This window comes from Lactuca sativa, chromosome 4 (assembly GCF_002870075.4).
Source record: "Lactuca sativa cultivar Salinas chromosome 4, Lsat_Salinas_v11, whole genome shotgun sequence".
NCBI classification, from domain to species: domain Eukaryota; kingdom Viridiplantae; phylum Streptophyta; class Magnoliopsida; order Asterales; family Asteraceae; genus Lactuca; species Lactuca sativa.
In genome coordinates, this window is record NC_056626.2 from 179,131,966 (window position 1) to 179,159,848 (window position 27,883).

The 27,883-nt window shown below is 33.3% G+C and overlaps 1 protein-coding gene across 1 annotated transcript; it reads right to left on the bottom strand.

Moving 5' to 3' along the window:
• Positions 1–1,034: 1,034 nt before the first annotated feature.
• On the bottom strand, positions 1,035–7,851 carry LOC111907931 (ABC transporter G family member 35). The gene is made up of 19 exons (XM_023903739.3): positions 7,380–7,851; positions 7,028–7,237; positions 6,654–6,738; positions 6,392–6,551; positions 6,186–6,316; positions 5,967–6,057; positions 5,568–5,869; positions 4,890–5,488; positions 4,293–4,563; positions 4,072–4,225; positions 3,841–3,993; positions 3,605–3,747; positions 3,182–3,514; positions 2,699–3,073; positions 2,462–2,595; positions 2,165–2,392; positions 1,905–2,076; positions 1,576–1,830; positions 1,035–1,497 (listed from the first exon to the last, which is right to left on the bottom strand). Exons 1-19 carry the CDS (start codon positions 7,763–7,765, stop codon positions 1,225–1,227), a joined length of 4,455 nt encoding a protein of 1,484 aa, XP_023759507.1. The 5' UTR covers positions 7,766–7,851; the 3' UTR covers positions 1,035–1,224.
• Between the last annotated feature and the right edge of the window lie 20,032 nt (positions 7,852–27,883).

Consider the following 27,883-nt stretch of genomic DNA (forward strand, 5'->3'; position numbering starts at 1 on the left):
CGAAATAGTCATCAACCCTCACTGGACAACGTTAGTTTCATATTTTGCAAATGGACGTACATTTGACTTTTCAAAACAATCAACAAAGCAGTTCATATTAAATACGCTTTGTTTTGAGTTTTGGATTTGTTGTTTGCTTTATGATTTGTTTTGTAGTGGCAATAATTATAATTTTAGATTTTTAATCCAAATCGAATGAGAAGAAGAGTTTTGAGAGTTTCAAGCAAAATGGGTCGGATCATTGATTTTCCATTATTTAAATAGCAATGTAGTTTGAAGTTGTACCTATTTTTTCTGTTTTTTACATTGCCATTTGGTGAGTTTTCCATTTTTAACACTGTAAAGCTATTAAATGATTTACATTAGCTAACAAGTTTTACAACTACTCATATAATAACAAAAAAAAAACAATCAAAAAATTTTTTATGGATAGAAAATAAGTAGATAGTAACAGTAATAAGAAGCTATGAAGTACCCTCCAAGCCCCGCAATGTCCTTCAAGAATGCCGGTCAAACAATAACACTCACTTGAACCTAATGTCTCCCATTGGTTTTCTTTAGTATTAGCAAATCCAACCTCCGCAAAGCGGGATTTCTAATCTAGTTAAATATATAAAATTATAATTTGAAATTGCCACAATTACCCCCTTAACTATACTTTTACTCTTTTATTTTTGTAATTTGGTTTCGATAATTTGCAATTGAACATGAATTTTTATTTTGCTAATAAAATATTAATATTTATTTTGGTACTCGAATGCTCATGTTTTGATTTTCGGGTATAAAATTTGAATCTACATTTGTGAATTCTTGTTATGGAACAGATTCACATCTACTAAACCATTGTTAAAACAGAAAATTGTACATTTACTAATAAACAACGATGATCTTGAGGTTCCATGAGTAATTTCCGTCATTGCTAATCCGTTGCTGATAATAGCAACAAGGGTTTTTTGAATGATGATTCCGCGTTAATCCGTCGATGATAGCATTTAATAAAATATCATAATCAGATTTATGATACATAGCCCATTACATAAATTGCCAATCTTTGCAAGTGTAACCAAGAAACATATTTGATGTTGAGTAAATATTCAAATACATGAAATTACAATATTCCATTTATAAAACCATGGGACATGATTTATGATAATGTAACCCATTAATAAGTTCCTAGTTGAATTCAGAAAAACATATAAATGTATTAGGATATGTGATGTAGGTTCATCTCACTTGGAAGTTCAATGTCCTTAAACAGAAGACATAGATGCCAACAAACAATACACAAAAACCAACAAGAACCGCAGCAACCGGACCCATGAAATCTAATCTATAACCATAATAGTCTTGGATATACAAATTTATGGGCTGTTCATATGACATCCCAGGCACCTTGATCGTTTTCTCAACATCATGGTACTGTGAAACAATGAACCCATAAGCAGTCCAAGCCAGTGGACACATCCAATAATACCACACCCACCACTTCGGAATTCTCTGAAATTAACCAATAGGTAAACTTTAGCCTCTAGATGAATAAGTTATTACAATCAATAATCATGGAAAATGACTTACAGGTCTAGGGATGTAAAACCCCGAAAAGAAATTGAAGACCGAGTAAAATGAAGCTGCCAATATGGCTGCCATTTGCTCGTTTGGTGTGATGGAAACAGTCATGAGTCCATAGTATGTAAAATAGAGGAATGAAAAGAAGTTGATGAAAAATGACCAAAGAAATTTCGATGTTGTCCATTGAAATGACACCATGGCATACACTATCGTTGTGTAATACGTGGCTTCAATAAATACGTATGGTATCTCTACAAACACCTGAATGTATCTCCGTTTGTTAAAACTTAAAATCATTGGTTTGTTATTTTGTGAATATTTATTGAAATTTAGACCTGTGCCATGGCATATGGTAATACTGAGTACATTCCAGCTGCTCTTTCTCGATAGAAGACTGTTCTTTCTGTGGCTGCTACTGGTTGCACAGTCTGGCAGTTGTTCATACCAACAAGAAACACACCACCATACATAGCTCCAATGATGGTGTTCAAATTGTTGGTGTTCTCCCTGAAGAAAGAGTTGGAGAAATTAAGAGTGATGAAGATCATCATATATAAGTGATGTTATGTTCAAGTGTTTGAGACTTGAGAGTGACCTTATTTCACCAATCTTCCAATACAATGTTCCAACAATGAGTGCAGAAACCAATGTGAAGAAGTTGCGGACAAGATTATAATCAGGATTTCTCCAGTAACTCCACCACATCTTCCATATACAAGACTTGAATTGTTCCCATGTAGACTGAGAATATTGTGTTTCAAAATGAAGATCTACTGCTCCAGGAGGGGGTGTACTTAATTGCATCACTAAATGCTTGTTTCTCCTATTGAGCATAAGAGCATAGACATGATTTTTGTGTTACTTTATAATTATCATTAGAAAAAAACCTTACTGTTGAATGATTGATGATCTGAAGTACTCAGCAAAATCCATATTGAGTCGGATCTCTGCAGCACTAGAACTGACTTCCAACATCCATGTTGCAGGATTGTATTTTTCTGGAATCTTTGAGACCCCAGGAATTTCCTGTTCGCATTATATATATGTGACTAGTTAATCACTTACGCATATGTCAATATTAATTAAGGATCGATTGTCTAGGTTTTAAAAATATGCATGTCATATATACCTCAAAATATTCTACAATGTTTTGAGAATTCCTGCCTAGTGGTCCTGCATAGATCACTTGTCCTCCTCTTTTCATCAGCAACAACTCATCAAAGGATTCAAAGATATCGATGCTAGGCTGATGAATGGTGCAGACAACAGTTCTCCCTGTTTCCACCGTGTTTCTCACAGCCCTCATAACAATGGCAGCTGCTCTTGCATCAAGTCCAGAAGTTGGTTCATCCATGAAAATAATTGAAGGATTAGCAACAAGCTCCACTCCAATTGTTAGCCTCTTTCTTTGTTCAGTTGATAATCCACTAACTCCTGGAAGCCCAACTATTGCATCCTTGAGGTGGCCTAGTTCTATTAGTTCTAAGACTTCATGGACAAAAATCTGAAAGACACCAAATAGGAGAAAATTAGATCTCTAGCCTTCTTCTAGCTTATCTTGTTTGACAAAATTTGATTGCATTCTTAATTATTCCCATTCCCATTTCCTCACCATCTTATCCTCATTGCCTACTTCTTTTGGCAATCGAAGGAAAGCCGAGTAAATCAAGGATTCATGAACAGTTATTTGTGGAGAGTGGATATCAGTTTGCTCACAATATCCAGAAATTCTAGCAAAAGTTTCTTGTTTCTTTGGAAATCCTGATATTCTTATATCTCCTTCAATATAACCACCTGTCTTTCTTCCTGCTAAAACATCCATCAATGTAGTTTTTCCAGCTCCACTTACTCCCATCAATGCAGTTAAAACTCCAGGCCTAAATGCACCAGTTACTTCACTAAGTAACTGCAACCTATTTTCTGTTATCCCTTCTTCTCTCATTTCCTGTTTCAACAAAAACCATTGGATTTGTAATAAACTTTGTTTTACGATTCTTATTAAGTTTTGAATTAAAGAACATGAGAATTTAATTACTTGAGGCATATCAACAAAATAGTTGATGCTATCAAATGACATGGCAAGTGGAGTAAATGGTAAAATCATTCCCTTTCTACTAACACCCTCATTAGAATCATAAGAGTTGGATCCACTTTGTCCGAGCTGCATTTCAATAATTCCTTTTACAGAAGACATACATTGTGTTAGTAAAACTGATAAAAGTGTGACTAGGTGAGTGAACTTCTATGTTTTCTGAAACTTGTTTTTCTTACTCGAATTGCTTCCATTAGCAACAAATAACGATTGAGGAGTTACATCTTGCTTGAATGCAATCTTTTCAAGTGTTGGTTGTTGGTTACTATGCTGTTGATTCTCCATCCCTAAGGTTGTTTCTTTGGAGATAATTGGTTGTGGTTTTCCAGGGGCTTATAAATTAATATAACAATCAAAGGTTAGTTATAGTTAAAAGTTCTTGAAGAAACAATTCCTAAGTGGAAACTTACGATCAAAATACATAAGCACAAAAGTGAAGAGAATATTGAATAGAACAGCAAAACCAAGAAGAGAGACAACACCAATCCAAAACCACCTTCTTTGGGTTGGTATATCCATATTTTCTAGTATTGCTATGCCCAACGTAGTTACATTATCCGAACTCTGTGAACAACAAAATATAATGAATACACTTCCTTTTATTATAGTTTTCATGCTTTTAGTTACTTACCATTTTTTTCATCCATCTAGGTGCAAAGAACTCATTCACTGCAAAAGCATTAAAGCCATATGATAGTGGTGATAGCCAATAACCCCATTCCCAAATATCAGGAATTTGAGCTTTAGGAATGAGAAAACCACCAAAAAAGAATATGAAGAGAAGTACAAGTGTTCCACCCGCATTTGCCATGTTCATTGTCCTACACACTCCAGCAATAAGCCGAAAAAGTCCCCCTGACACATTCTGTATCATAAACACTACCAGGAAATGCTTGAAAAACCTGTAGACAATAGTAGGATATATATATATATATATATATATATATATATATATATATATATATATATATAGATCTTTTGATTAGAAAATTATAATGTGACAAATGAAATACTAATTACAGAACAATAATGTTGTAGTATGTAGAAGCTTCCTAAGAGGCCTATAAATAGGTGTGGAGCTCATTTGCTCCAAACCATCCAAGAAACGCCTCAAATAAAGCAAAGTGTGTAGTAGTCTCTCAAAGTGTAAATTCTTCTTAAGTGTCTAAATAAAAGTGTTGTTGTTTCCCACACAAAGAGTCGTGTTCAGCAAATAAAATTTTGATACCTGCTAACTTCAGGAGCAAAGCCAACACCATAATACACGATGACCATCCAAGCAACACTCTCAAACAAAGATATTGGTAATCGAAGCAAGAAGGTTGGAAGTGTGTAAGCCCATGATGGGTGAAAGAGAAGGTCTCTTTGCTTAAAAATTACAGGAAGCCTTATTATGGTGAGGGAAATTTCAGCTAGACCATTAAACATGTTTATGAGTAAGCTTAACAAAAGTGCTCCTATATAGATTGCACCATCTTGTTCATCCCTAGTGTGCATTGTAGTCCTAAAAAACAAAGTCATCCCAACGAAAGCTACAATGATAAACTGGACACTCTTGAAAATGTAAATGAATCTGTTTCTCTTTAACAGGAGCCATTCCTTATCCCATGAGGCCTTCAGCATCTCCCTGTTTGACACCAAGTATTTTTTGAAGACTAAAGCTGCTTTATGGCTTTGAGTCTTGTCATATGGGAGTAAAAGCTCATTGTTTAACTTCTCACCCACGTGGAAATTCTTGAAGTGTTGAGCAAATTCACTAACTGGGATATATCTGTATGGTTTTGTTCTATCTACCCAATATTGCTCTTGATCCTTCCTAGAGGTAACCTATCATTAATTAAGATAAAACAATGTTGAAAATCTTGTAAGTTGGGGTTCTATTAACTTAATGGTAGTTTGTATATACCTCTTGCAAGAAATCAGCAGTACCCTTTCTTTCTGGACACATGAATCCACAACTCGTGAAAAAATCAAGAACATGTTCTCGTGGTCCTTGATACACAATTTGTCCCTCGGATATTAGAATGATGTCATCAAATAGATCAAATGTCTCAGGGGCAGGTTGTAGTAGGGACATTAAGATTGTTGATTCCGTGAGGTGTACAATTTGTTGTAAGCACTTGACTATCTGAAATGTAGTGGAACTGTCTAGACCCGTTGATATCTCGTCCATAAACAGAGTTTTTGCGGGTCCCACAAGCATCTCTCCTACAGGGACCAAAACCAAATTTAGTATTTACCAAAGTCAACGTCCAATATAATTAAACATAGTGAAATTGTATAGACGAAAAGAGAGGAAAATAACCTGTAGTTAATCGCTTCTTTTGTCCACCAGAGATTCCTCGTAGCATTGCATCACCTACAAAGGTATCACGGCAGACATCCAGGCCTAATATCTAATTTAATTGCATTAATAGACGCATTAATTAATAGACAAAAGGAATTTTTTATTTAGATAAAGTTTTCAACTGTAGTAAATAAGATCATAAAGGTTATAGAGTTCGAGAGGATCTATATATCTTACTCTAAGAGTATAGTAAGTAATCAAACTGCTTGCTTCCCCTTCAATGGCAGTTGCCTTCATAAAAAGGTCGACTTCAGCTTCTGGGTGAATCCCTGCTTGCTTCTCTCTTCTTGCAAGTTCCACTAGCATTTCTATATTTCATATTTTGGTTATTAATTAATAATTAATCATATGATATTTTGTTTCAAGATTTAAAAAAGCATTACCTAACTTCGATCCCACTCCTTGGCACCTTGCTGAGAAATCTAAGGTTTCCTTCACAGTCATTTCTCCAACATGAACATCGTTCTGGCTTATGTAGGCTGATGTCCTTCGAGGTTCAAATTCATTGAGCTTATAACCATTGTATGTAATGTCTCCTTCAACCTGTTCAAATTCATTGAGCTCATAGTAAATGTAAATTCTACACTTAAGCTTTAATCATATGTTTAATGTTTGTATTGAAAATTTAAACTTCATAGTAATGACCTTTAAGCTGCGGTCAAGCTTTCCGGCCATAGCCAACAGTAGTGTGGTCTTTCCAGAAGAAGGGGGGCCCAATAAAAGTGTCATTCTGTAACGTTACAAATCCATTGTTACCCATTAATATAAATTGTTATACTATACAAAATTTAATGGATTGTGTATAACTTTATCATTTAATTTCTAAAAGCATTGCGAACTCCAAATGCGTTAATAAATGCCAACTTGGTATTTCACTATGTTTGGTTTAATCCATTATATAATAGTATTCAACCTCATTCGGCCATTTCCACTAAACCATGGATTGTGAATATTCTTATAATCCCTCCTAGTATGATCAGTGGGATCCTTATAAATTGAAATCACTATGATATACGTACCTTGAAGGTTTGATAATTCCGGATGCATCTTTAAGAATACTGAGTTTAGTTTTTTTAGATAAACTGATTCCAATATTACCCAAAATTGCTTCGAAAGTGTTTCTGGTGGCGTTTGGTAGTGAGGGAAGTGCTCTATCACCGATATAGCAATCTGCTTCTATGGTCAAATTTTGAAATCGAACTTCTACTGTTGGAAGAACGATGCCAACCCTGAAATATTAACGGGATTAATTATTTCGTAATCATGTTGATAGATAGTATCAATATCTGGCGAGAATTAATTAACCAACATGTCAGTAAAACGTAAATAGAATAACAAGAAATGAAATAGATTATGAAGTACAAGGCTTACTTATCAACACGATCTCTGAACTTTTTCAAGAACATTTCGTTATCTTCTTCAACAACCTTAAACGTCTTGTCAATGAAGTCTTGTTGAGAATGTTGGTCGAGCTCTCGGACATCTAACAGCAACTTATCAGCTGTTGTTTGGTTTTTAAGATCAGCTGGAATATAAGACTTGAAGATGGTTGTTCGTATCCGTTTGTAGGTTGGGAGTTTCTCCAAAGCTGCCCAGCGCAACGCCTCTTCGTCTTCCACAGAGTGGTGGCTGCTCCTTCCATGGTGGGTGCCGCCATAACCAATGGAGAACACGTCTTCCATTCTCAAACTGCCAGCTGCCCTACTCAAACTTCTACCTAAACTCCTGATTATGCTATCTACATTCTCTTCCTCCATCACCCTTAACTTTCGAAATTCCCAAGTTCTTCAAAGATTGCAGTTATGTCTGTTCGGTCGTCTTGTTTTCCATTAATCCAGTTTTATAGACACCGAATCCTGGAATGCGGAGATGATTGATTGGACGGAGGATTAAGTAATACGTGGATGATTGGACGTCGTTCGTTCTGAAGAATTAATTTTGTATTAATGGTTTATGCATGAAAGTCGTATCAATTAACTGCAAAATTAAGTAGTTTTATTTGAAGTGCATGGACAATACCAATCTAGAGTTTCATTTTTTCTCTTTGATTTTCATTTTCTCTGTGATCTCTTTTTCTTTTATTTTTTAATTTATTTTATCATGTTTCCTTGACTTTTTCTCTACATGTTATGCATTGTATTCATAGTTTGGTTAATCCTACATTAATTTTTTTTAGAAATATCATGTTAATCAATTAATGTCATTCATGGATCTTTTATATCAGTACTTATTATTTAAGTATTTTCATACCTAGTAGTATTTCTTCGATTGTATCCTCAATAAAATATCATTTATGCTTGTAGCTGAAAATCTCTTAGTAAAGCTCTTGGAAGAATATGAGTCACAACTTACCTCTCAACAATTTGGACGTGTTCGGCATAGATTTAGAAGTGTTTGAAAGCTTCTAACTTTTATCGTTTGACAAAAAGCTCCATTTTGAATAGAAAGCATTGTTTGACACTACAAGCTTCTAACTTTTAGTTTAAATAAAATGCTACAAATCCAAATATTATTTCAAGTAACGTTTAACAAAACGCTACTCGATATACAAGCTACCCGCTACCAGTTATTTTTGTCGAACATTAGTGTCATAACGACCACAACAATAAAATAGGGTTTTACATATGGAATATTGCATCGTGTGTGAAAGTGTTTACGGATGGATTGGAGGTTTCCGTGTAGTACCATGGTTAATTAATAGCAACAGAAGTTTCAAATTCACGATGGAAGTCGTCGTCCCTAGGCCAATAATCGAAACCAAATCTTAATTAACCAACCTAATTGCAAAATATGTCACGGAATAAAGATGAATATTTGGCGACGGAATATTTACAAATGACTATAACGTCAGAGACAGTTTAGCGACAGATTACTTTGCAATGTAAGATTGTCCCTATCGGTCGATAATCTAACTTTTTTTGTACTTTCATAAATTACATAAATTCCAAAATTATACCGACGACAGATTATCTTATCAATTTCTCACTACATATACCGGATCTCCTATTACTTGCATAAGCATGGTCTTTGTTTCCTCTATCGGTACATAGTTGAGGGGTATCAAATTATTATTTATGAATGAAGAACCCCTCCCATTCCTAACAATGGCTTAACTATCTTAAAAGATATTATCATCATCATTGAAGTTCATGTTCTCCCCCTCAACAATAGGAACTTTTTGAAGATTTTCTTCTTCTTTGTTTTCAGCAATAACTTAAAAATTTCCTGCCTCAAGTAGTGATTAACATGACTATATTGTTAGTTGTTACAAGTAACACCCATCAAAATTAGGTCAATAACAATCACATGTGATTATGCCAATCATGTAATGTGATTTTGTTAAACTAGTAATGTGATAAACTTACTATGTAATTCATGTTAAAGTATGAACTTTCATGATACAACTCAAAGTATACATTCATACGATTACAAAAATATAGAGAACATCTAAATCTAACTTCGCGTGAAGAAGTTATGATAAATTATAACGCTATAATACCTTATAACAAGAGGAATTTAAAATAGGATTAGAATTAGCTATTGGAGTCTAAAATAGAGTTGTAGTGCTCGTAAATACCTACGCGTGGATAAAAAGAACGTCAAAACCGGAGTTCGTATGCAAAAGTTATGGCCTTCCAAAGATACAGCTGTTAGAACCCTAATTTGACTCACGACGTGAGCATCAAAAATTCACGACGTGAGGAGTCAACAGACACTAAATGGAGCTAGAAAACACGCGTTAAGGCTATGGCATGTCTCATGGAAGTTGACGACGTGAACCTATCATGTTCACGACGTGAATGGCCCTAGAACACCCTATAAATAGCGATCAAAGCTCATTCAATCCTTACACTTTCTGCTTTCATTGTCTCTCACTTCCGAAGGCCGTTTTCCCTTCTCGAGCCTGACAACGACGAGCCTCTGACCATTTAGATTCTATAATCACGCTACTAAGGTGAGTTTCACGGCCCCACTTTCTAATATTTTCGGGGGAAAACGCATGCTAAATATTGTATATACGTTAATATTATGTCTATATGATAGTATGTTCATATCAACATATATAGTTATATTAACCAGGATATAGTTGTTTTGCCTCATATATACCTAAAGTATATATGGTATTTTTGAAACATACAACTATCATAAACTTGTTAGCATGTTATATACTAATGTAGACCTTGAGTTATACTCAAGAGTTCTATATATACTATGTGTGATATAGCCTCAATGCTAAACTATAGAGTTATATATATTGATTTATAAGTATGTTATTATTGTTGGTTTTATGTCAAGATAAAACCCGGTGTGTTATATGTTATTATTATTGGTTTTACGTCAAGATAAAACCTAGTTTCACTTCAAGTTATAGCTGTTATATTGCCTAAATGTTATGAAATTAGGAGTAAAGTTTAAAAGCATAGTCTAGTAACTTAGGGTTTTAGACACGAAAATGCTTTTGTTGTTAGAACTATAGAACGTAGTCAAAGTCTACCTGAGCTACTGTATTCATCATCTAAGATTGGGGATCTTAGTGAAAGTCCTCTGACCTGTATTCGTTAATCTCGTGTGAGCGAGGAAGTCGTGTATAATTAGTATACGGGTTGACCACCCTACTTGTGACTGTTAGCTACAGTCAACCAAAAGCGAGTGATGAACTATCCTTTTATTTGTTATTGTCCCGGCGTCGCTGAAACGTGCGGAAACTACCGCAAGGTGTGATCCTTGTACTATCGCAAGGTGTGATCCTTGTACTATGGCAAGGTCTAATCCTTGTACTACCGCAAGGTGTAATCCTTGTACTACCGCAATGTGTGATTCTTGTAATAATAATAAGAGGTATAAAACTAAGTCATACAGTCGCAACTACAGACTCATGGAAGAACAACTTTAGAAGCATTATACTTTGTCGATATACAAGTATGAATGTTAAGTATAAGTTTCCCAAAGACTTATACTCTAAGTATAAGAATCTAGTAGGTATATTACTTGTATATTAAGTAGACCACTATACCTATCCTACTTAATCATATAGAATTGAAATAAGATTTATACGTAGCAACTTAGTTTGTATGGAATTATAAACATTTATATTTATAATATATGAGACTTATAGGTATATACTTATTTGGTAAGTAAACCATTATACCAAGGATATATATATATATATATATATATATATATATATATATATATATATATATATATACTAAACGTTAAAAACTCAAAATAATACTTTCAAAACTATACTTTTGAACTTGGAAAATGTATTATTTTTATATGGAGTCAAAACCTGTGGACTCACCAACTTTATGTTGACGTATTTTAAATTGCATGTGTTTTCAGGAGGTTGATAACTATGATACGAGAAATGACATTACACTGCCCGGTGTTTCCGCCGACGGCCGGGGTGTGACAGATTGGTATCAGAGCTATTAACTATAGTGAATTAGTACTTTCTTAGGAAAGCACGACTATAGTTTAGGGCTTACTCTGTTAGGTTTAGGTAATATCCCTTAACCTACAAATATTAAGTATTAGTAATTATACTACTGAAGGACTACTTACGGGAGCGGTGACAAGGATAGACATGTCGATTTGGGTTGCTGGATTTCAGAACGACTATATGCTAAAATAATCCTGCCCTTTCAACTGTCCTGACTGGCCGTTACCTTATCAACTAGACCTAAAGTAACAAACACTAATTAATAATACCCATGAACATAACAAAACACAAAGATATAGAGTTATGTATGAACTCACTCCCGCGATGAGAACACATATATAACCCAAAAATATAGAAAACCCAAACCCTCGATAAGAATTCAACGCAAGGTTTTATGTCAAACTACTTAGTCGAGTTTTATTGTACATGGTACGAACCAAAACTAAACATAGACTGATCACCTATGTTTAATTTTGGTGAGACCGATGCACAACTAAAATTGGATATGGTGTTTGATAGACTAAAACATATGAAGATTCTAGAAGATTAAAGATAGATATTAGATCAGGATACCATCAACTCGTAGTACGAGAAGACGATGTTCCGAAAACAACATTTAGGACTCGGTATGGTCATTCAGAGTTCTTACTTATGCCTTTGGATTGACCAACAATCCAACAATGTTCCAGGACCTCATGAATAGTGTTTGCAAACCGTACTTGGATAAATTTGTGATAGTAGTTATCGATGATATATTGATATATTCACGAACCAAGGAAGAACACGGTCAACACTTGCAAATAATCTTGGAACTACTAAGAAAAGAAAAGTTGTACGCCAAACCGAATGTGAATTTTGGATTGGAGAAGTACAATTTTTAGAACATGTAGTTAGTAACAAAGGGATTCATGTCCAACCCTCCAAGATTGAAGTAATTAAGAATTAGGAAGCACCGAAGATGCCAACAGAAGTGCATCAACTCCTAGCTGTTTTGAATAAAACAGTAAAAGAAAATTCCTGAATTACTATGGAAAGGTGCTTTTGAATAAAACTTCGTAGCTATTTTGCTATGGAATATGCTACGAAATGACTCTCCGTAGCTTTTTTGTTACAAAATTCACTACGAAATAAATTTATGTAGCAAACCCCCATCTAGTTACAGGAAATTGTTACGGAATCGTAATCCGTACTTAGTCTGCTACTGAATTGGCTACGGAATAAAATTACATAGTTATTCTACTACGAAAATTACTACAAAACTAAATTTCGTAGCTATTATGTTACAAAATAATATTCAGGAGCTATTATGCTACGAAATTTGATTACGGAAATTAATTTCCTAGCTATTTTTCTATGAAATTAAATTCCATTGCTATTCCGCTAGAAAATTTTTCTACCGAACTGTATTCGGTAACTATTTTGCTACAGTGAAAAAATACGTAGCTATTTTGTTACGAAAATTACTATGGAAAAAAAGTCGTAGCTACTTTGTGTAACATTGCAAAAATACAACCCAAAAAATTTCGTTTTTAAATCATTAATATGACCAAAAATAATCCATCATCATAAAGAAATCAAGAACCATGTATCTCAAAACATCATGTCAAATACTGTATCAAAATCATATGAGAAAATATCATAGTCTAAAAGAATCTCAGGCTGAAACTGTAGTGTGTGTCATGCGATCATCCCAAGCCATTCCCTTTGCTAGTGGAAGTACTTGAAACCAAAACTGAAAATTGTAAGCACGAAGCATAGTGAATCTCCCCAAACTACCACATACCATACACATATAACATGCAACTAGGAGATACGGGTCCCGCCCATACTCATGGAGATACGGGCCCTGCCCACACTCCGCTAACTAGGAGATACATGCCCCACCCACACTCAACTACTTCGAGATATGGGCCCCACCCACACTCGACTACTATGAGATATGAGCCCCGCCCACACTCGGCTGCTATGAGATACGGGCCCCGCCCACACTCGACTGCTATGAGATATGAGCTCCGCCCACACTTGGCTGCTATGAGATACGAGTCCGGCCCACACTCAACAACTAAACAAACATACAAGTATCACACAGACAACAAGTATAACTAAATCTTTCAATCAGGCATATATCCATAATCAAAATAAGCTATGAGATACAGGCCCCACCCACAGTCGGCTACTATGAGATGCAGGCCCCGCCCACACTCAGATACTATGAGATACGGGCCTCGCCCACACTCAGCTACTAACATACCATACTACGAGCCGACCTTGGTGCCTTAGACCCATTCCTACTTAAGGGAACTCACCTCATAAGACTGACTGCTGAAAACTCGAGTGAGAAATCCCTGTCTGCTGCTCCGGCGACTTTCCGGCTATCAATTCCATAATCACACTTAATCAAAATCTGATAATCCTTCTTATGGTAATATGAACATTTTACCCCTAGTTAAAGTTAACGTCCTGGTCAAAATCAAAGTCAAGGTCAACTCCCAGTCAACCTAACTCGTCGAGTTATCTCCCAACTCGGCGAGTCCCTGTAATGCTTAGACTCGTGGTCAACTGAGTCAACTCGTCGAGTCCCTTCACAGACTTGTCGAGTTATTCCTGTTCTAATGATCGGAACAGCCCGCTTCAACTCGTCGAGTCCTTCTCTAGATTCGCCAAGTTCCCCTGTCTGATTGAGCCATCCCAATGGATTATGTTCATACCTTTCAGATCTACACTCCAAACTTCATCTACATACTGGAAATACACTCTTAAGGGTGAAGTTTCCAACTTTACCCATCCTTAGTCCCTCTTAATGGGTTTAACGCAAACCCTAACTTCTCTAAAGCATAAATCTTGGTCCACAATCCATAACAATCTAAACCAAGGCACAATATACTAGATCTAGGCTTTTAACATCTATTGGATACATAAAGTCTCGAGCTTTCCTTCCATGCATGGTCTTTTAAGGCTAAAAAGGCCATGAACTTGCTTATAAGCTTGCATGGGGCTTCCATGGTCATAAAGTATGCACCTTTATGCCATGGAACCCTTCCTAGATCCTAGATCTGAGATATAAGTCACTTGGGACATCCCAATCCCAAGGTCCAGGGTTCTTGAATCAATACCTTCATAAAATGGAAACAAATAGATCTAAGAGAAGAATGATCAAGTTAGGGACTTGATTACAAGAAAATGTAGCAATTGGAGTGTAGTTCCTGGATCTACTTCTTCCCCCTTGAGCCTTCTGTCTTCTTCTTCTTCCACAAGCTTCAAAAGGCACAAATAACACTCAAAATGGCAAGAAATAGCTCAAGATCACTCAAGGTGGATTAGGGTTGCAAGATTAGGGTTTGGAGGTGATAAAGGTTGGGGTAGAGGTGCAAGCCCTAAATATTAGGGTTTCATCCAGCCTGTCCTACTCACCGAGTCAAGACCCCAACTCATCGAGTAGCCCTTCTAAGATGCATCATTGATTAAGTTAAACACGTACCAGGAAACCAAGTGTTACACTTTGCTACACAATGATATTTCATAGCAATTCAGCTATGACATTTTGCTACAAAACTATATTTTGTAGTTATTTTGCCACGAAACTATATGATTAGATTTTATAACAATGATGAGTAATGATGTACCTATGTTTAAAATTATTAGGATCTGAGGTCTACTGAATGATTGTTATAGGAGGGTTGTTAACATATTTAGCATCTGGTTGAAGTGTAGAATGAATATTTATGGTTTTACCCTTTAAAGTCTTACGGTCAATATTGCCTGCATTTGGAATTATGGTGTACATTTTTTGCTGGTTTCGGTTCGATAACCAACCATTTATTTCATTTTACTTCTGTTTACTGTAAATTTAGGATAATTTTTATGTATTTGGACCAAATTACCGCCATTTATATTGTTGTCATGTTGTTTTATTTTGGTTTTTTAGTGAAAAAAACAATGGTTTAATGAATTTGTTTCTAAAATAAACCAATTACATAATTATTTATTTACCATCTCTCAAGTAAAACTCAACACCCTCTTTTAGTGATTCAGTAATTATAACACCATAAGGCAGCATCACTACATACTTCACTGCATTAACCAACACCAGCCACTGATTAGTTGTATTTCCACATCACTTGTTAGTTAACAAACTCTTCTTGTAGTCTCAACAATCTTTAAAAAGGTAAATAGTTGAAAATAGGAAAAGAAAGAAATAGATTAAAGAAGACACACAAACAAAAACACATCAGATTATAGCTAACTCGCAACAAAAATCATATTGCATTTTGGATTGCTTTCAAGTTAAATGATAAAAGAACATATATATATATATATATATATATATATATATATATATATATATATATATATATATATATATATATATATATATATATATACGGCTTCACTTTATTTTGGTGTAATCAGGTTTTGGATGAAGATATTGGGCAAGACAAACATTGGGAATTGCAAAATTATCTGTAACTGGCCATTAACCAGAAATTGAAAATGAAATTGAATTGAAACTTCAACCAAAAATCATATTTCATTTTGGACCATTTATGTAACTTTTATAAGCACATGGGTCATTTCTATAAATTCTCTAAAAGGCATGGATAAATTCGGTTTTTTTATGAAACACATGGACCATATCTGTAGTCTTCCATTTAAATATTGTTTTTTTAAGAATTATATATAACTAATTGTAAATATTGTTTTTGATTTTCTCAAACTGTTATATAGGCAAAGTTGTGATAACTTTATATATAATATAAAAACTTTTGACGTCCCGATCATCAGTCTTATTAAGAGAAAATGAGTCAGATCACATGACCCAAATAAGTCTTCTTCCCCAAATCAGAGGTATCCCGATCAAAATTTTCAATCGCATGACCTGTCGCCGTTTGCATTCCTCATTCCTCAAATCAGTTACGCCATTATCGATCAGAGCTCCTCTCACTCTCATTTGGTTTGTCGTTCGCCGCCTGCTCCATCAAACGATAGATATTTCTCGATCGTCTTCATCCCTACTAGGTAACATCCTTCTCTCTTCTTTTTGCTCTATTTTCTCTTTCTATCATCCAATGACTTGAAGGATATTGATCTCTCCATGGAATCTGAGGCAAGTTAATGTTCTGTTAACTCTATCAATCTATACACGCAGTTTGATTCAATTTTTTATTAACGAATTTGATTGATCGAGTTTATTGCATTTAAAAACATTGGTGAATTTTCATCAGTGTGAATCAGTTCTATAGTAAAATTCGAGCGTTTGAAGTGTTCATCGTTGAAGTGGATATCAAATTAAAAGGTATGTATTGGTTTCTTTCGTTGTTTTCTTTCTGCATACTAATTTCAACGCTCCTTATATCTAATGCATATTAACTGTTTGATAAAACATCTTATTTTTTTCAATTTAACATTACACTTTCAGTTGAACTAAATTTTCTTGTTATTATTGCTAATTAATCTCTTATGATGTATGTGCTAATTAATCTCTTAATTAGTATCTATATGTTCTCTACAAGGATTTTTGGAACATATTTAGAGTCTCTATCAAAATAAGATGATATATAGTAGTTATAGTGTTATACATTGTATTTTTCAAATGAATGATAATGTAATAAATAGACCCTGATTACCAACCTGTTGAAGATTAGGCATATGGCAGCTCACAAGAGGCTTGTGCATTAATGAACCTCAACCTTGCTTAGACCATTCCTAATGCATTGAACTCTTAATAGTTCAATGGATTGCCACATCAGCATTCCATTAACTATACCATTCAACCTATTAAACTCTACATTCCATTAAACTCTTAAGAGTTCAATGGATCTCCACATCACCATTTTAATTTTTTTTATAAATAATATTAATAAATAAAACTAGAATATTACATTAACGAAAAGTTAAAAGTTGCAATTACTAAATATTAATTAAAGATTACAATTACTTTACCTTTTCTTCTTTAAATTTCATATTTCTTTCTTTCAATGCATTCATCATATCCAAAGACTTTTGGTAGCGTTCGAAAGTATTTTTATTTTCTTGTATATGTTTTTCAAGTATTTCATCAAGCCTATTACCAAATGAGGAAGTTGAATTGGTAGCTTTCCCTTTTTATGCATTCCTACCAATTGGACGAGTTGTAACTTCATCATTATCCAGGTTAATGAATGATTATGTATTTGATGAAGACATAGATGCCCCAGATGCAGTGCTTGAACCTTTCCATTTCGGTTCATTTTTAAGGATATTCCAAATATGTTCATGCCTAAAATCGGCACCATATCTAGCATGATAATGCTGAAAAGCTCTACTTTTGAGATCATCCTAGACCATCCACTGAGGTGTTGACTTTTCAACACTATGTATATTTGATTAAATGCAACTACAAATAGGTTCATGTAATGGCAATGCGTTTTAAGGTTGGCTTGAGTTCTTGCAACGTTCGACGTGTTGATTTTTTCGTAGTACGCAATAATTCATCACCAGAACTCTTTATCACGTTGTTGACTTCCGGTAATGCTGTCTTCTGAAATTTGTAGCCAAGCTTTTGCCAACAGCATTTCTTCTTCTTTGCTCCAGTAGGTTTTTGTATTTTTTTGCCGTTTGTTGGTAGGAGTTTATGTTGGTGTTGGCTCATTTTTTGGAATATGAGGAGGATCTGGGCTGGTAAAATCTGGGTATGCATTTTGGTATGAATGTTGTGAATGATTATCTGGATTTGGGTATGGATATTGTGGAATCTTGTTTGGACTTGGGTATGGATATTGTAGATGATTGTTTGGATTTGGGTATGGATGTTGTGGATGATTTTTTGGATTTTCGGGATCATACAAAGATAACAACTGTGTATAGTAATTTGGATTCATGATTCGTGTATCAGATGGTTGGTAGGTGTGAATGAGAATATAATCTGGTCATCTTTATTTGTAGAGTTGAACATCTTGTATGCATTTTCCTGTAATTTGAATTTCATTTGACTTTAACTTGAATTTCATTTTACTTTAATTTGAATTCCATTTGACTCTAATTTCAAATTCATTTGACTCTAATTTCAATTTCATATAACTGTAATTTGGATTTCAGTTCACTTTCATTTCAATTTCATTTTGCTTTTATTTCAATTTCATTCGAATATAATTTTAATTTTATTTTACTTTAACTGGAATTTCATTTGACTTCAGTTTGGATTTCATTTCACTTTAGTTTCTATTTCATTTTACTTTAATTTCAATTTCATTTTAATATAATTTGGATTTCATTTTACTTCAATTTGGATTTCATTTGACTCTATATTTTGCTATAAAAGAATACAACCTTTTTATTATTTCATACCTACCAATTCAAACTATTTCTTAATTTCTTTCTCATACGATGTCATCATCATCCTCAGATGATTCTGCTTCTGAATTCATAATCAAGCATCTCACAAGTAATTCTACATTTCAACTATATAAGGAGCCAAAATGATTGGAAGTAGAACAGTCAAATGCTGAAAGTTCAAGACGTCCTGGACAAAGTCGAAGATATATAGATATAGATCGTGAAGAAGGTCATAAACATCTTTGGAAAGAATATTTCGATGAGCATCCTGTTTTCCCACCTGAAACGTTTAGATGAAGATTTCGAATGAGGCGAGAACTATTTTTTCAAATAGTTAACGGTATCTCTAACCATTCTAATTATTTTCAACAAAGAAAAGATGCTTTAGGAAACAATGGTCTTTCCCCTTTACAAAAATGCACTGTTGCCATATGCCAGTTGTGCCTCTTTGATGAATACATATGAATTGGTGAATCAAATTCAATCGAATGTCTACAAAACTTTTGTCGATGTGTGATTGAGGTTTATTTAAGCCATTATTTGAGAAAACCTAATGCTAATGACAGCCAAAATTTAGTACAAAAACATTCATAAAAGCATGGGTTTCCTGGTATGTTTGTAAGTATTTATTGCATGCATTGGCCTTGGAAAAATTTCCCTGTTGCATGGCAACGTCAATATATTCGAGGTAATCAAGGTTGTCTAATAATAATGTTGGATGCAGTTGCATCACACGACCTTTGGATATGGCATGCATATGCTAGGGTTGTCGGGTCTAACAATGACATTAATGTACTTAACCAATCACCATTATTCAATGATGTATTACAAGGTTATGCTCATGAATGCAATTCTACTGTTAATTGAAGAACATACACAAAAGGATATTATCTTGTAGATGGTATATATCCTTAATCGGCTCCAATGGTTAAAAATTTTCCATATCCGGTTGACCCAAAAAGGATTAAGTTTAAAGAAATGCAAGAGGCTGCAAGAAAGGATGTAGAGAGAGCATTTGGTGTTCTTCAGTCTCGTTGGGCAATTGTACGAGGTCTAGTAAGATCTTGGCAACTTAAAAATATAAAGGATATAATGTATACATGCATTATATTACATAATATGATCATAGAAAATGAAGAAAATGCAATTAGTAATTGGTCAGATGATGTTGATCCTCCTATAAGTGTGAATCAAGGACTTGTCGAAGAAGTTCAATATCAAATTCAAAGAAACTATGAATTAAGTGTTAATGCAGTACATCATGCTCTTCGAGATGATTTAATGGAGCATATTTGGGAACGTTTTATTAATATGTAATTCATTATGTTGTATTATAATAAATAAGATGTTATCTTTTTAAAATGTTTTTAAGATTTATATATATATATTTTTGTTTAGAATAAAAAGATATAGAGTAACTAAATAATTAAATTATTGAACATAAAATAAAATAAAGTATAAATAAAAAAAGTAATAATATATAGTTTGTTTATTGAAAAAAAATATTAAATGACTTTCAATATAAATTGAGAAAGATAAACAAAAAAAAGGAAAGAAAAAATAAGTTTTTATAATAAATGGAGAAAGAAAAACCAAAAAAATAAACTTTTATAGTAAATTGAGAAAGAAATAAAATTAAAACAAATGTTATACCACTGTTGAATGGGGATTAAACCCCCCCCCCCCCCCCCCCCCAATTCATTCAACCCACTGCACAATGCATGTTGCATCTATTTAATTGCCACGTCACCCTTTTCTCCTATTAAACTCCCCATGGAATGCCCATTGGGGGTGACCTTTGTCCATTAATGGCTATGATAATTTTCTGTTTATTTGGCAACTTTTGATGGTAATTCTTCTGAATTATAAACTCTACAACTCATGGTCACAATCTCAACCTATGCAATTTGCAATATTCTAATATTATCCCTGTCCCTTTCTTTTTCTCATTCTCTTTCTCTTTCTCTTTCTCTTTCTCTGTCTCTATATCGTTCTGCATCCTTGTTACTTTTGTTAAGCCTTTCCACTTCAGCTTCCTTCTTTTTCATTCTATCTCTCTCAATCTCTTTCAAATCTCTCCCTCTATCTCTATCTCTCTCCTTATCTTTGTTGCCCTCTCTAATTCTCTCTCCAGGATCTACCTATCGTGTTACTTTTGTATTTGTAGATTGATGTGTATTCCTAGCTAATAAAGTAGACAGCCCCAAGTATACTTAGATCTATTTCTCACACCAATGTTTACCTAGAAACAAAATTACACATCTTAATAATTCGGATTTTATTAAGATGTTATTGTATTAGTATGAAGAAGAAAAAGAAGAAGAAGCTATATCAATATGAGTAAATCCATGGAGTATTCATGTCATGATTTTTAACTTTATTCATCATTTCGGATTTTATTTTGTTTATCCTTTGTTTCTTAACATCTATTTTCCCAAAATTTGGGAGAGAAAGATTAGAATTATAAAGAGGGTTAATGTTTTATTAGGTTTTGGTTGATTGGTTGAATTTTGATGGGTAAAGTCAGCAACGGGCAAAATGGTCATTTATCATATTCAAAAAGTCTTTACGTATACAACAACATTTACTTGATCGATGGAATGTCTTAATGGGTTAAGCGAGTAAAGTACCCTTTATACTATCTAGACACCCTTTTTCTCTTCCTACCATTCCTTTGAACTATGTTATAATGTGCTAAGTTGGGGAAGGGTAAAACGGTCATTTATCATACTCAAATATTCTTTATGTATGCAATATCTTTTTTTAAAGAGACTATATATGCAATATTAATTAAAGGCATGAACTGTTTCAACTTTTTCTTTGTTCCAGGTTCCAATCCACTCCACTCCAGTCCAATCCAATCCAATTCAATCCACTCATGTTTAACCTTTGTGCTTTATCTTTTATACCTACGATGACATTGCAAGTTGTTATTTTTTTCATTTTTAAATGCAAAAAATAGAAATCTACTTTCATTAAAGTATTTGCATTATACTTTTAGTTTTTGTATATTTAAAGTAAAAAGTAGGATGCTAAAATAAATAAGCAAACAAAAGTTCCATTTTGGATCATGTTTAATTGTTTTTCCAGAGTTAAAGAAATCGCAACAATCGATGATCTCACAATTTGGAAAAATCCTGGAGATACTTGCGTTTAAAACCTTAAAACACAAGGGTCAAGTGTGGGTTGTTTTTGAGGATGTTTCATCTATCACCAATGCTCTCAAGCAGATGCAGGGTTTTGCATTCTATGACAAACCTATGGTGTATTGAATTCAATTGCTTTTACTTCTTCTTCATTATTTATTACAACACAGTTCCTCATGCTTAACCCGTATCTAGAAACCAAGCTAAATTTCTAAATTGAGAACACACTTCCTTTTCCCGTTGTATCTTCCAACTTTCCAGCTTATTCATTGTAAACTTTAGCTACAACTCAATGTATTTAGGAGCAATAAGTTGAGATGATATAGTACAGCAAATGCTATGTAAACTCTAATAAATTCTACAAGTTTATTTTTCTTACCTTCTTAGAGACAGTATACTTATAGAAGATTAACATTTATGCACTTCCAGTTCTTACTTTCTGTGTCCGTTATATAAATGTGCCTGAAAAAAGATAAACCAATAGTTTTTCATAAGTTATACACAAAATTTACTATTAGTTTTCTATCACTGAAAAAGGAACATTCATGGATAACCTCAACTGCAAATTGTCCACTAATGTCTCTCTAGGATTAAGTTTGTTTGGTATCAAAGCATCATATTTGCTGCAAAAGGAGCCACATTACTTGTTTGAACATCAAATGAGGGATAAAGTTGGCTCAATGTATTAGGAGCAGATATGTAAAGCCACAACCTTCTAGCATATCATTTGCTATAGACAAAACATATTGTAGTGTTTGTCCAATCACTTAATCAGATAAAAGGCAATTTTCATTCTTGAATACTAGGTGAAACTCAAACAACATCTATGATATTTAAAACTTAAGGGAGACATTAATCCTGTAGACTATTATTAGCAAACATGGACATGAGAGAAAGGGTGATCGTAATCATAGTATGAAAACTAAATTTTTTTTTTTTTAATTGTCTAAATGATCACACTGAGAATACAATATGCTAAAACAAAATCAGACGTGATTGCAAAATCAGATGGGACTTTTGTACCTCGTGAAACACGAAAGAGGCATGAAGAAAAAGGTAAAAACATGATTTTTGCATCTGTCAATTCCATATAAAATCTCAACATATTTATTTTTACCTTTTTTGTCATGCAAGAGGTGGGAAGAAACACAATGGGGAACATGATGGTAATCAAGCTGCAGTTGGTGTAAATCAATGTTATGGTGGTGCATATGGTAGTCCTCCTCCTATAAGCATATGTTTCATAGATTTATTTATTTATTTATGTTATATATAAATGAATGAATTAATGAATATGTTTGTTTTGTTTTGATGCAGTTATCAATAATACCATACATGGGTGGTGGTGCAAAATCTAGGATGCCAGAGGCACGGACCCCACTTAACAGCATCTTGTTTGTCCAAAAACTGCCTCATCAAACATCATCCATGATGCTGCAAATGTTGTTTGAGTAGCACCCAAGATTTAAAGAAGTAAGAGGTACGAAAGTATAATGAAAAGACTTTAAGTATGTTATTTTATATTTGCACCAAGAATTCAAAAAAAAAAGTTCCGTTTTGGTTTTTAAGAGGACTAAGCCTAAAAAGTATGCTATTTTATTTTTCATTTTTAAAGAGTGAAGCCTACATACAAAAAATTGCAATCTACTTTCATTTACTTTTGTATCATAACAATCTAGTTCCATTTTGATTTTTAAAAGGGTTTAGCCTAAAAGTAAGTTGCTATTTTTTCATTTTTAAATATCTAAGCCTAAATGTAACAATAGCAATCTACTTTAATATTGATTTTTTTGTACATGTGTAGAAGAAGCTTTGGGGACATGATCTGGCACACCATGAACTATTCTTGTATACACACACTAAGAATCACAATGGAGTGACTTTTTTAGTTGAGAAAGCTAAAAAAATTCATGTAAGTTTTATTTTGAATAATTTCATGTAAGTTTTATTTTGATTTTTTTTGTGTAAGTTTTATCCCAGCACAATTATAAATTTCTAGGATGATTTTATGGAACGGAGTGATCAGTTGGAGGCGATAAGAGAGGAAATTGATGAGGATAAACTATTTTATGATGTTGTTTGGGGACATGATCGAAAAAAAAGATTATATGGATTTGGCTCATATGGCAAGCACATTCGTTCTAGTAAAGAATCGTTTAAAATACATCACAAACAATAGGAGGATAATAATGTCGAGACAAAAGTCGAGATTAAGAGTTTGAAGAAATTAGTTGAGACGCAACACAAACAATATGAGGATATTCAACAAAAATATAAGGATGTTCATCAAAAATATAAGGATGCTTAAAAAAGGAATGTGGAGTTTCAGCAGAAAAATATGGATGTTCAAGCAAAGTTTGAACAACAACTTGCACAAGTAATGAATGTCATTAACACACTGAGTGAACATGTCAAAATTTTATTAATCAATGATAGAATATTATTTATCGAATAATGTTTTACGTTTAATTTGTAGCGACTTTTGATTTTGAAATATGTATCTTTTGATGTATTGGATATTTCTTTTAGTTTTTATAGAAATACTTTGTTATTTTTGGTTTTATATTAATTGTATTTTGTAAATTAATATAATAAGTCAAATTAAATAACCGATTTTAAAGAAAAATGGTATGGAATTGTCTATAGAAAATTGTTACGGAATTTGCTACGGAAAAATTTCTATGAAAAAGTTGCTATGGAATTTCTTACGAAAAAATACCATGGAATTTGTTACATAAAAATTACTACGGAATTTGCTACTGAAAAATTACTACGGAATATGCTACAGAAAAATTACTACAGAATTTACTACGAAATTGGTTACGGAAAGATTGCTATGGAATTTGCTACGGAAACATTACTACAGAATTGGTTGCAGAAAGATTGTTATGGAATTTGCTACGGAAACAATTCTACGGAATTGGTTATGGAAAAATTGCTATCAAATTTGCTACGGAAACATTGATATGAAATTGGTTATGGAAAAATTGCTATGGAATTTGCTACAGAAACATTGTTACGGAATTTGCTACGAAAATGCTACGGAACTCAATTTGCAACGAAATAGATACCGTAGAAATTATCATAGCAAAACTGCTATGGAATTATAATTTTGTAGCTAAACATTTTGCTACAAGGAAAAAAAGCAATGGAGACTAAGTGAAAATCTTCATAGGAAATTTCGTAGTTATTCAGCTTTAGCTACGGAATTTCAGCTTTTTGCTATGAAATTTTTCCGTAGCTAAATTGAAATTTTCTTGTAGTGAAATAATCATTTACGCTTGTAGCTAAAAACCTCAATAACTACAAATGAACTTTTAGTAAAGCTCTTGGAAGAATATGAGTCTAAACTTACCACTCCACAATTAGTCTCATAACAACCACATACTATAAAATAGGGTTTTACATATGGAATATTGGATCATGTATGAAAGTGTTTAGACTAATAGGTGTGGACAACATATTATTAAATGTTATCACACCCAAAAGGTGTCACTCATCATCATATTCATACATTTGTGTTATAACACCAAATGTGGAAATTGACAACATCAAATAACATATGATAAAACCTCTATTTTCTATTTCTTTTTTATTTTTATTTTTTGAGTTTTGTAATTTCTATTTTTCCAATTTCTTATTTATTTATTTATTTATTTTTTATTTATGTCATAATATTTATAAAAAAACATATATATTAATAACACATCTAATTTAATTAAATCATAAAATAAAAGTAACATTTAAAAACTAAAAATAAAATTTTAATAAATCCTAAAATACATTTTTTTCCTAAATTATTCATCTTCGTTACCATCATACAAGGTTCTAAATGGCGTGAGACGTCGCATGACGACAAGGCTAAACCTCAAGCTTAACGAGCCATGACGTTTTTCAAGGCCTGCTATAAGGCAACAATTTTGTATTAATTTATAATTATATTACCACATAAATATAAATTTATATGAAATATAACTACTTTTTAAAAGAGTTATATCAATAACTAATAACAAAAAGTTAACAAAAAACACAATACATGTATCCTCGATTAGAAAAGACAACAAAAAACAAAAAAAATGTATCTTAAACGAAAAAAACACACGCCATAACATGCCATAATGCACCAGATCACATCTGGCCACACGCACACCTAACAACAACGTTATGAGTCTTTTCGTAATGGCGAAGCCACGCCTCACGCCATTGAACGCCTTGGCGTGCGCCTTTTAGAACATTACCATCATATATATATATATATATATATATATATATATATATATATATATATATATATATATATATATTCATTGAATGATCTTCCAAGTCTTCTTGAAGTTGCATGTGTTTTTGTTGGTCTTGAATATCAATGACTCTATGTAAGTACTCCACCGTCCCTAGTTGAAATTGCACATGTCTAGGTCCGTAGTTGAATACTCCACAATATTTTGTCATTTATCTTCAATCACCATGTTATACATTATGATACATGCATACATAATATCTCATAGAGTGTCCAAGTGATATGGTCGTGTCTTATGTTCAACTATGTGCCATTTTGATTTCAGAACCCCGAAAGCATGTTCCATGTCCTTACATACTCCTTCTTGTCTTCTCTTGAAAATTTTGTCGCTTAGTTCTATGGGGTGTTGAAACACCTACACAAACTTAGAATATGTTGTATATATTACATCCGTGAGGTAATACTCAAAATTATACTCATGGTTATTCACTGTGAAAGGAGCATTCGGTGCCTTTCATGACAAAAGATCCTCAAATATTGGCGACTGATCAAGAAAGTTTATGTCGTTATTGGAACCTGCAACCCCGAAAAAAGCATGTCAAATCCCTAAGTCTTTTGAAAGCAACAACCTCTAATACCAATGGAGGCGCTCCAAGATGGCCACTTGTGTATTGGCCTTTCCATGCCACGAGACAATTTCTCCATATCCACTTTGAGCAATCAATGCTTCCAAGCATACCCGGAAAACTATGTCGTTGTTCATACGCTACATATAGTTGTTTCATATCATTCAATGAAGGTTTGTGTCACTGGAAGTTTCAATAACACCTCTTGCCAATCTATATAAACTTTCTCTAATTTGGTGCATTATTTTTCATTACTCTCTAATTTGGTGCATTTACAGTTCTTTGAATAAGATTACGATGGGCAATGTGGTTTGGAATGCAAAACCATGGAACTAGCTTTGCGAAGAGGTAACTATTTATTTTCTTTTGTTTCATTAAATTTCCTTTTTTCTTAAATGTTCTTGCTATATTTTTCTGTTAAAGGCCATCTGGCTTCTTAAAGATGAAAATGTGTTGAACTAGAGGTATTTTAAGTATTTGATTAATAATCAAGATACATTTAATTTATAATTACAACGTATTTATTATGGTGATTTCAAGTGTAGATCCAGGATCTACAGATGATGTTATCATCAATGGAGTCCATTGAGCCAGAGGGAAGTTGTTTCAACCAATGAAAATCAACTTCTAGGTGGAGGTGGAGTTTGGAGATGGATAGCTGGATAAATTGGTGCAATGAGTCCAATATGAAGCATAACATTTCTCTTTAATACTATTATTGGTTAAAGATAAAGTAGATTGCTATTTTCCATGATTTTGGTATGTGATAAATACTTCCAAGCGCAATGTAAAATAGGTTAACCTTACGCTAACCTTATTCCACCCCGCAACAAATGTTGCATGCAGCCTTTTGCTAGTTATAATTTAATTCTCATAAATTCTTGTGTTTGGTTCAATAAATATGAGAAATTGAACTACCACAAAAACCTCAAAATACCTAAATAAAAAGTTTTTATAAAACCTTCCTAGATCTAAATCATTTTAATTCCCAACTTTGATTATTTGAAAATGACCATTTTCAGAACACTCAACATTGAATAAAAAAAGTTGCAAATGCTTTCATTCTATTAAATTTAATGTTTCATGCTATAAAGTCGTCTGCAAGA